The 10,899-nt window shown below is 47.8% G+C and overlaps 1 protein-coding gene across 7 annotated transcripts in view; it reads right to left on the reverse strand.

Moving 5' to 3' along the window:
• Positions 1-10,356, reverse strand: part of DOT1L (DOT1 like histone lysine methyltransferase) — a 77,611-nt gene extending 67,255 nt beyond the window's left edge. For 3 of the 7 annotated variants that reach the window (XM_052801094.1, XM_052801090.1, XM_052801088.1), the window contains exon 1: positions 9,902-10,354. In XM_052801094.1, the coding sequence (XP_052657054.1) occupies positions 9,902-9,982 (81 nt within the window). In that variant the 5' untranslated portion in view covers positions 9,983-10,354. Of the gene's footprint in view, positions 1-6,883; positions 6,944-9,901 lie in introns of those variants that run through there. The other 4 variants (XM_052801092.1, XM_052801093.1, XM_052801095.1 and 1 more) reach the window with 4 other exon arrangements.
• Between the last annotated feature and the right edge of the window lie 543 nt (positions 10,357-10,899).

Below are 10,899 nucleotides of genomic sequence, written 5' to 3' on the forward strand. Positions count from 1 at the left end.
CCTTAATCAAGAAAGTATAAGGACATTCACAAGTATACATGTATATTAGTATGTATAAAAAGAGATCTCCTGCAGAGAACAGCTTGTGTCTGTTCTTTTCCTTCCAGCCTCAGAGAAGCTGCGAGGGAAGCAAGAGCTACCATGACTGCATTTTGAAACCCATCTCCCACACAGCAAGAGAGCAGACAAGTTTGATGTAGTTTCAGTAGTTAGTAAGTTTACTGTCACACAAAACTAAATGGAAAACATGGAGGGCATTCTGGCCTCCTTAATGGCTACATAGGACTTCTAAAGAAAAAAAGTTTAGCCCAAGATCCAAAATAGACTGAAACTACCAAGTTAACAAAGGAAACAGGCATTAGAAAAGAAGATCCAAACTGCTCCAGGTAATCCTTATATAGCATGAGTACAGGTGATCCAGAATTTGTAGACAAGACAGTTATGGATCTGGTTCCAACAGGGATTTGCACTTTCATTGCAGCTACCTAAACCACAATAAAACCGCTTTGCCTTTCCACACAGCAATTCCAACTGTTGCTACGGTCACTGCACAAATGCAAGAGGGAATGGTTCCCATGATAGCGTGTAGGAGGGGCTGTATAAATATATTAACATGCAATCACTCTGCAGGAGTGTCTAAGGCAACACACACATGGGACAGTTACAGAAGGATGACTGCGTAAACCAGACATAGCCCAGACGTAAGTAAGAAGTAGTTCTATTATGCAAAAAGACAGACTAGTTAAAAAAAGTCCAAAATGTTTATATTGGAATATATAGGGGAATGCAACTATTTTGATTAAGCAGTACCTTGCACTGGTATATCCTATTGCCCTTTCAGTTAAGTTTTAGGCAATTATAAACTGTTCCCACAATATGACAGCTGGAGGGAGCACGCAGATGCTGTAGCCAACCCAGCAGCTGAAGAAGCACTATGTGTACATGCAAAGGAGTCCAGTGTTTGCTTATTCTGGGACAGAGTAAACTGCTGGGCTTTCACTCCAGTCAACAAGAAAGGCGGCCCTACCATCATTTCACAAACAGCTTAAACCAACACAGCCACCTGCCTTGCCACTGCTTCCCCAAAAGCCACCTCCTGCTTTGGGCCAGCAGCACCTGCACAGGCACACAGCAAAGTCAGGGAAGGCCTAAGCTAAAACTAAACCTTTTTGGTGTTTTGGCTTAGCTACCTTTCAACCAAACCAGTTCACCACACCAGTGTACACAAACACACTGTTACAAGGGTGAGGGCAGCTTAGACACAACAGCATGGACAGAGATGGCAAGAGTTATTTCTACTTGCAGCTGTACCAGTTTCAAACTTTCACCTAACCATGAACCGTGGCCTGTGTTAATAAAGAAATAACACCCTCCCATGCAGCAGTAACTGCAGAGGTGGGGGGAGCAGAAAAGATGACAGCCATATACATCCACACTGCCAGAAACAAACCATTATCTGAAACATAAGCGAAGGGTTACTGCTGGTAGAAACGAATACCCAGTCCCAAAATTGCTGTTGCTGAAAGTGGCTACCATCTCTTTCTCAAGCCCACAGTCTTCCCACATCCTTGGTGGGTGCTGGGATCGGTCAGCAATCTGCTGTCTGAACAGCTGATCCCCACCTCCTGCAAAGAAAACTGGCAGGCCAAAGGGAAGCATCCTGCAGGCCACTGGTAAGGCAACATCATCTTAAACCACCACTCTACATTCTGTAAAGATAACTCAGCCACAGACAGCTCAGAAATTCTGCTCCTACTTAACATGCATAAATATTCTACATAACAGAAGTTAGCAATAAAACCTCGTGCTCTTTCTGAAGCCCACTGAGCTCCAAAAGAAAGATGGTTTGTGAGGTACAAAAGAAAAATATGAATGGTTACAGTTCCCCTCCCCCCCCATAAGCTTCAACTTGTGCTGCAGAGCTGTATACCCAGTGCAGATTCTGAACAGTATACACAAACTTCCAAGAGCCAACCATTTTTAAAAGCTTCCATTTTAAAGACTTGTAAATGACCCTACAATATTACAATGTATTCCTCATATGTTGCAAATGACTATTTGTTCTAATAAGCAGGGACAGAAGCCAAAGTAACTTCAACACAGACTCCAATCCCCATCTTCAGAAGGTCAGAGGCCACCCTGCGCCAGCACCTGACCTCTCGGTACCGACGGGCTTTGCTGCCAGCAGATATGCAAACAAGAGGGAATCACCTGCAACCCAATGGAAATCCAGCTGAGGAATGAAAAAGCAGTTTTCAAAGCTCAAACTTTTTAGAATTTCAGAAGTATCTCCTGTCAAGTACTAATAATATCGCTGAGCTCCAAGAAGTAAATGACAAATTAATGCCAAAACCTCAGGAAACTGCCCTTCACACTACACAGAGAATATCTGAAAGATTCTTAATCACAGAAACAGTATTAAAACCCATTAATTTTTGCCAAGAAACTTATTCAGAACTTTCTGTAGTGTTTTGTTTTTTTAAAACTTCCAGTGCTTCATTTAGCCATTTTCTGTAATTCCTTAGATTTTTCATCTAACACTAAAAAGTTCTTTCAGTGTAGATTTTTAGGAAACTTTCATTCACTCATGAAATGAAACAAAACAGAATACTCAGAACAGGAACTTTTTCGTTATTCATAGATCTGTTCATATCTATGAAGCCATCATTTCCTGCTGTAAAATATACTCACCCTCTTCCTATGCTCTAAAAATAGTACCTACTCAATTTGGTATCTATAGCACCATGTGGCCCATATCATTGTATATTCAGTTTTATTTCTTCCTCCTCTTCATAGTTAGTTTTGTCTTATCTTTAATAATTACTACAAAAGTAAATATATTATGTTCACGATTCCTAATATGAACTTCTGCTTCTGTGGATCCTTCTGTTAGGAATGAGAAAAAAAATTAAGCAAAATATGATTATCAATCTGCAGTAAATATACTGTGAGGGAAAACAAAGCACCCCACCTCTGGTCCTTGTCTTGATCATTACAGTAAAAAGCTTTAATCAGACAGTCAAAGGTTAACTCAAAGCAGGAAGAAAAAAAGCAAGACAGTATGAAAGGGGAGAAAGAAAGAAGGAAGAGTACAAAAGTAGACATATGGATGTCTGGGGAGAAGGGTGATTAAATTTCCCATAAATCTTGCATACCAAGAGGTAAGATATTTTGCCTAAATTCCCAGGAGAAACACAATTCAGTCACATATCTGAAACTTGAAAGGATAATCGTCTCCATATATATTAACGCTGCCATGAAGGACAAGGGTTGGAGTTGCATGTGGTGGCATGGATTTCCCTTGGCACACTAAAAGCTTTCAATACAGTGTCCGACCGTAACTGATGGGTGAATTTTAGGTAGATAAATTTGAATTGCCTGAGCTGGAACTTTGGCCAGGACAGGAACATTAATCCTCACTCATCTGGTGATGGCGGGGGAAAGCAATCTTGAACAGCTACTCTGTCTTTCAACAGTTACCTCTCAGATAATTCAGTTATATGAAAAAATAAAGACTACTGTGGTCTTAAGATGCAATACAAGAGAACAACTTTTACTTTTTATACAGAAATACTAGGAAAAAAGTGTATGCTAACTGAACTCATGATTTATATTGTACCCAACGGGTCAGAGCTCTGAACAAAAGCCATCTGAAAACTGAACAAGTACTGATTGTCACTCATGGCAAGTTCTACTTCAAAGGGTAAAGCCCAGAAAAAAACTGCTATTCTGTAATAACCACGTGCTGCACAATTAAACACTGTACGGTTATGGTCTTCCTTGCCTTGTGAGGCTACCTCACTTCCCAACAGCACATTGCTGGGTTCCCTTTGGCATTTGTGAGAGCAGAAAAGTACAGAAAAAATGATGCAACTGTGCCAACTCTGTCATTTGCTTCTGTTTATTTGCTGGGCAGGACAGAAACCCAATTACTTTTGAAATGACCGAGTCAATTATTTCCCAGTTTTACACTATTCACACTCCCCACTCCATGTTTTTTTAGAACTGGGGAAGGCAGAGGGGTGTTGAGAAATCAGAAGTCTGCTAAAGCTTTCAAACCTTTTCTTCACTAGAGAAGTTTCTATAAGTAATTAGTCATCCTCACAAACGTTTCCCAACAAGCTGCATCGACAGCGTCTATTAAATCAGAGAAAATCCCCTAACCTCTGCCACGGCTGCTGAATTTCTGGGTGATTACTCAGGGTGTGAGGAGGTTTTGCCTGGCAAAGTCAGCTCAACAGTTTCCTCTGCTCGCCACCCCCTCCTTTGTACCGGCACCGCTGCCCTGGGAAGGCAGCATGAGTCAGATTACAGATCAGGGCGGAGGGGGGGCCGGCTGTGAAAACACTGGAACATTTTTTTCCAGCCCAGATATTTTCAGCGATCCAGTTCACAGAGCCGCCCCACACACAGCTTCACAGCAGCACAACAGAGGGTCTGCCACCACACTTAGGAACTGCAGACAGTGGCTGAAGGGGCAGCCTCACCATGCCCCCCCCAGCACCCCACCTTCTCCCTCCAGCACAGACTGATCCAAGGGAAAACCCACACGCACGTGCAAAACGTGAAACTGTTTTTCATCAGTTCATCCTGGCAGACTGTAATGGAGTATGTAGTAAGGAAGGGCTGGACCTGTGCAGGGGAAACAGCAAGAGCAAGTGGGTGGGGGAAAGGAGGCACAGGACCACCCCCCAGCAGTGGCCTGCAGCTCCAGCAGGTTAGGTGCAACACCAAAGGGACCAATTTAGGTCCAATTTAGGACGTTCCTAAATTGATCTTACTGTACTGTGCTATGGCACTCAACTCTAGCAACTGCTCCCACACCTACTTCGCTGTCTCAGAAGTCAAAGTTAGTCATCAGAAAAACTATTCCCAGTAAAGCTGAGTGACACACACAAAAAAGCACTAAATTCTTAAACAAGGTTTGTTATTCATCTCTACCGTTGATCTTTAATTTCAAAGGTGACACTCCCTGCTGGGCTGTGATTTTCATTATCACTGCCTGCCCTTGAGCTTTTCATGCACAGCACATTCCTTTGGTGACAGAATGGTATCAGCTGTATCACCAATGGGGGGGGGAGGATTTTGGAGAAAAAACTCACACCACACACATACTCTGCACCCTTCCACCTGTACAAAGTCCAGTATTATCAAGCTTGTATCCCATTACTCCTCAGTAGCAGACACACATAAACCTCTCAAACAGCTGCAGGGTGATGCTCTGACAACACTCAATTAGCTAACGAGAATTTTTTGCCATTACAGCTGAGTGGAAAGTCAGCAGCAAAGAGGAGGAACACAGACAAATCAATGAATTATTCAAGCCAGACTTATCATCACAGTTGCTAATTTGGAGGCTTAACCTTCAGCAGCTCACGGCAGAGGTACCTCACCCTGGTAAGATGTGCACAGTGGCACAACCAGGACTGTCCCCTCCTGGGACAGAGTCAAGGGCCTGAGATTTCCAGACTGGAAGATGGGAACAAAATTGGTAATAGATACCCAGAGCGTATCCCTGCTGAGATCCACAGCAGCTTGCCTGTCAGAGGCCTAGGCTGCAGGAGGAGTTGCCAGGCACTATCACAACACAAATGCCTAGCCCTCACAAGTCAAACAGGGCAGGGGGGAACACGACACACAAAAACCTGACACACACGGAGGTTTGCAGTTATCTTTCCGGGGAATGCTATTCAGCAGGCAAACAACGGGAAGGCCTACCAGGCGAAAAGAGCAAGGCAAGACAGGCAGATGTCTCATTCTGAAACTTGAAAGGACTTGCACACTATTTAACATGACAGGCAGCGAGTCATTTGCAGCCATCCAGGTGAAGGACGCAGTGCCACGACACAGTAAACCACTCAAAGTCAACACCAGTCTCGCCCTCCTCTCATCACCTGGCTGTGCCTCCCCGTCCCCCTTTGTCAGCACTGACACTTACTTTGATCACACTGCAACCCTGTTCAGTGCAAGCCTAAAGGAGACGAGATAAATGAACCACAGTGTCCTCTTATTGATGCACACGCTACCAGAAAACAGGCTTTTCCACATTGCAGTGGGGTGCAGTTTAGCAAACATTGATTTTGGTGACAATAATCAGCTTCAGCAGCTCTGAAGCCTCCTGTTGCTCAGTTCTGTATGCAAGAAATCCCTCACTGCTGCCAGAGATGTATCAGCAGAACTGTGCCAGACCAGATTGTGGAACTGATCCAGATTTAAAACAAAGAAACAAACAAACAAACCAAGCCACCCCACACACCTTTTGGACTCCTTAAGCAGGAACTGTTGACAAGAGAAGTTCAAAGTACAACCTCAGACACCTCACAGATTAGGCAGAACTTATCATGGTACAAAAAATCTCCATGTTCAAACCTAGTAAATATTCAGATTTGACTATAGTGAAAGTCAGAGACAAGAGAATGAACCAATTTAGGACAATTCTCTGGAAAAAACCTAAACACCTGCAAGTCTTGGAACTACAAGGGGACTTCACCCTTTGTATCCACCAGATCTACCTCTAAGTAATAAGCCTCAAGTCGTGCATATCAATACTTGGAGTATGACTACAAATGCCATCCTCTATCGGCATTAGCCTATATAAGACTACATAGATGCATTAACTGCTCGCTCACCCATTTGAGCACATAAATACTTCATTTATCCAGGCCTGTATCTCACCCAATACCAAAATTAAAAATTTTAACACAGTATCAGTGGTCTCCGACAACCTAATGCAAGCAAAAAATGGGGCAGGTATGTGGGAGTCAGGAAGTTAAACGGCATACAAAAGAATATACTCACTTCAGCTCTGATTAAGCAGGGCAGTCATAAAAACAGAGGTCAACATCAGAAAATATTTTGTGAGTCATGAGGAGAGATTACTCACCATGTACTATTCAACTTACTCATCACAGTGTGCTACGGACAGAACTGCTCACCATGTATTCATTAGGAAACCGTGGCCTTTCCTTTGAGAAAAGCAGAAGGCGGGGGAAAGAGTCATACTTTCAGTTTTGTCTGTAAGCCAGTGGGAGGCTGTATCTGCAACACCAATGCTCTCTCCTCCCACGGCCCTAATTAGACTCGTAGGGAAATACATGTTTCACATCACCCTCCCAGACTCTTTTAGCATCCCAACAAGCACCAGTTTGTCAGCTGAGCTATTATGCAAACTCAGCAGTCTGAAGAGACCCCACTTTTCCTATTATACAGGAAATAAGCAGCAGTCCTGCAATAATAGACACGTTATTAATCCAGGCATCCATTAATACAAGAGATTAGACCCTTAGCCTTTCACGCAGCAATACCGATGCTGCTAATTTAAGATGTAGTAAGAGCATAAAAATAGCCAAGTTACTCAATACAAGGTTACATCACACAGCGGTGCTCATCAAGCAGCAGGTCTACACCACCACTCAGCCCCTGATGTTGGGAAAGATGATTCCCTGCCATTCCTGGGGCTCTCACCAAAAATAATTAGCAAGGACTGTGAGCTTCCCCTCCCCTTTCTCTCCAGCTCTCTTTGGAAAATGTATCTCACAGCATACAACAGGAAGCAGCAAGAATGCTGCTAAATAAAACTACTTGAACTACAGTTTTTTCTTCCCCCCTAGGTATCCCACCTTGCTTCCTAGGAACCAAGCAGCAGAAAGAGTGGTGAAACTAAGAAATGTTCTGCTTACGTCAAACAGAGCTGAGCTCTAAAACCACAACGGTACATATAGCCTGCTGCCAACTCAAGGCTGAGCCAACGAGGGAAAGAAAGTCTACAGTTCAGCAGAGTACAATGTTAGCAGGCCAAACACTGCCATGTACAGAGAGGAGGATTTATTTCTAAAGCTCCAGAGTTCATCTGCTGCTGCAAAGGCCAGAGCTGCAAGCGGCGTGCGTGTGTGTATGCATGCGTGCCCACGCACGCAAGCGCACGCTTCTGTAATATGTGGTGTGATCTTTTCACCAAAACTGCAGGACTGAATATTGATTGGCTCCAGACAAGCCATCCACTTCTGTATTACTGTGGAAAAATTTGCAACGCAAAGAGGCCGGTTTAATGGCAGGATGTTCAGGTTTTGCGGTATTTCCTAACGCACACAGATAGCACATATGGATAAGCACCCCTACCCGTTGCATTTGTGATTAACTATAAAAGAAAATCTATGTACTTTGCCATCTTCAGAACCAGCTGCTGAAGTTTTCCTAAATTAACTAAATCCTTGTTTCCCATGCTGCAAACAGCATTAAAATGCACATTTTAGGGGGCGGGGGGGGTGGGTGTTAGAGTTTGTGGGCGTTTTTGTTGGTTTTTTTTTTTAAGCCTGTAGGAAGTTTTATGAATATCCATAAAACCATTCCTTCCTTCCAGATTAATCCCTAACCTATGTAATCTTTAACCTATACTTCATGCAACCCACTTGGAGACACAAGTTAATATTTGGCAACATGAACAAAACTGAACTGGTCATCGTTATGCTTTCAGTTTCTGTCAATTTAAGCAGAGCGCGCGCCCGCGAACACACACACGAATGACAGAGCTGCCCAAACAGGAAAGGCTGCGTTAACCAGTGTGTGCTGGAGGCTCCAGCTCCGGGAGCAGCCGATGAAAATAGCACACCGGCATCCATGGAGGATGTTTTGGAAACCACAGATACAGCAACAGCACCAAAAGACAGGCAGTAGATACGAACACACAGCCATCTCCCCTGCCACAAGCGATGTATTTCTAATCATTCACACACAAGCACGTTACGATTGCCAAGCGAGCAACAATGTCAGCAATATCAGCTGCCCCAGCCTGTGTGTCCCAGCATGTTCTCCCCGTGAAGCGGCACACGTACAACAGCAAAGCCTGAAATACAAGGAATAATCAACAGTACTCAGGCCAAATAATATATATAGAGAGAGAGGTTTTTCCTTTTATCAACTGTTCTCAAAGGTGCTACAACAGTTAGGGTAAAAAATTGTTCAAGGACTGGTACGAACCCTACACACGTACAAAAAACAACCCTCTCAAGCCTTTCTCCTCTCGTGAGATTTTCACTAATTCGAACATGGACATTGTTATCAAGGTCACACATCTCTCACTCAGGGGCTCAGGAGAGGCAGGAAAAAGTCAGGCAAGTTAGAAAAAAAACGCGGCTCACGTAACTAAACAGGGACAAGTGACATTTTATTTGAAAGCATGCAGATTACGGCTGCCATCAACTGACAAACCTGACTTGAATTCTCTTCAGACTAAATAAAAGAGAAGCTACAAGGGCACTCGTTCGAGGGAAACGCAGGCAACAGCACCAACCCCACTAACACGTACCGAAGGCAAAGCCCTGCTTCCCTACCCACAATTAACGCTTCTCCTCTGTTTATTTCCACTCCTGCGACTGGTTTTGGGGCGGGGGGTCCCCCCAGCCACCCGAAGCCATCGCTAATTTAGGCGATATTTATCAGCCAGAAAGCCCTCTTGATTTCACCCCGCTCGAAGCAGCTCTGGTTATTAACCAGTTACACGAGCCGAGCTCAGGAAAACACGAAAACTTTTCATTAACCAGTCCTCCTCCTCCCCGCCCTTAAGTTTAGTCAACCAATTATAAAAAGAAATTGGGGATTTGACTTCCAGGAGAGCAGCAGCAGCACCCCGGGCTGGGGAGCCCGGCAGCCCCTCACCCTCCAGCCCGCGGCTCCGGGGGGTGCTCCCGCATGGGGAGCGCTACCAGATAAATAACGCGAATTGCTCCCAGGAAGGACAGGCATTAACAGATTTGATTAACAAGTGACAGAAAGCGCTCGGGGAGGAGGGGGGAGCCACGGCGGGCCAGGGAAGGGAAGGGGCCGGGGGCCCGCGGGGCCGGGCCCGGGGAGCGGGCGGCGCTGACAGGGCGCGGGGCAGGTGCCGGGCCGGGGCCATACTCACGTAGACGGGCAGCGGCCAGGGGTAGACGGCGGGCTCGGCTCCCACGGGCGACTTCAGCCGGAGCTCCAGCCTCTCGCCCATGTCGGCAGCCGGAGGAGGAGGAGGAGGCGGCGGCGGCCCCGCACCATGCTAGAGGGGCCGGCCGGGGTGGGGTGTGGCGGCCGGGCCCGGCCGGGGGCGTGTGCGAGGTGCGCCGGCGGCGGGGCGGGAGGGTGGGGGGGGAGGCGGGCAGGGCGGCGGGAGAGGCGGGGAGGGGAGGCCGGTGCCGGCGGGGGCGCCCGCTCCCCTCGCCTCCCTCTATTGTCGTTAGCGGCTCGCGGGGCTCTCCGGCGCCGCCGCCATCTTGGGCCGGCGTGAGGCGAAGCACAATGAGGCGCCGGGGCCGGGCCGGGCCGGGCCCGACCGACGCGCCAGACGCGGGGGGCGGAGGCGGGCGCGGCCTCGCGCTCCCTCCCCCTGTCCTCAGCTGCCCTCCCCGCGCGCGCCCCCCCCTCCCCGCGCGCGCGCGCCGCCGCCCCCGCGCGCGCCCGCGCGTCGGCGGAGGGGGGGGACACGTGGGGGGGGGAGGCGTGCGTGCCAGGCGGCGCGGGGGCACCCGCGCGCGAGCTCTGTTCCTCGCCCACGGGCGGCGCGCGGGGCCGGGGCCGGGCGCGCGAGGGCGCGAGGCGGGCGGGGGTCACACGCGCCGGGGCGGGGGGGGGGGGGGCGGATCGCGCAAAGCTGGAGCGCTGCAGTCAGGTAGCGGTGCAAGGCTGGCACCCGCTGTGCGAGAGGGCAAGGCTGCGGGGCCACACACGCGTGACTGCACAAGGCTGGAACACAGTGGTTAGGTGGCCGTGCAAGGAGCGCCCCGCGTGACGGTGCGAGGCTGGCACGCAGCGCTCGGGGGGGGGGGGGCGTGCAAGGCTGGAGCACCCCACGTGATGGTGCAAGGCTGGCACCCAACACTCAGGGGGGCGTGCAAGGCTGGAGCACCCTGGGTGACGGTGCAAGGCTGG

This window comes from Harpia harpyja, chromosome 11 (assembly GCF_026419915.1).
Source record: "Harpia harpyja isolate bHarHar1 chromosome 11, bHarHar1 primary haplotype, whole genome shotgun sequence".
In the NCBI taxonomy this organism is placed as follows: Eukaryota; Metazoa; Chordata; class Aves; order Accipitriformes; family Accipitridae; genus Harpia; species Harpia harpyja.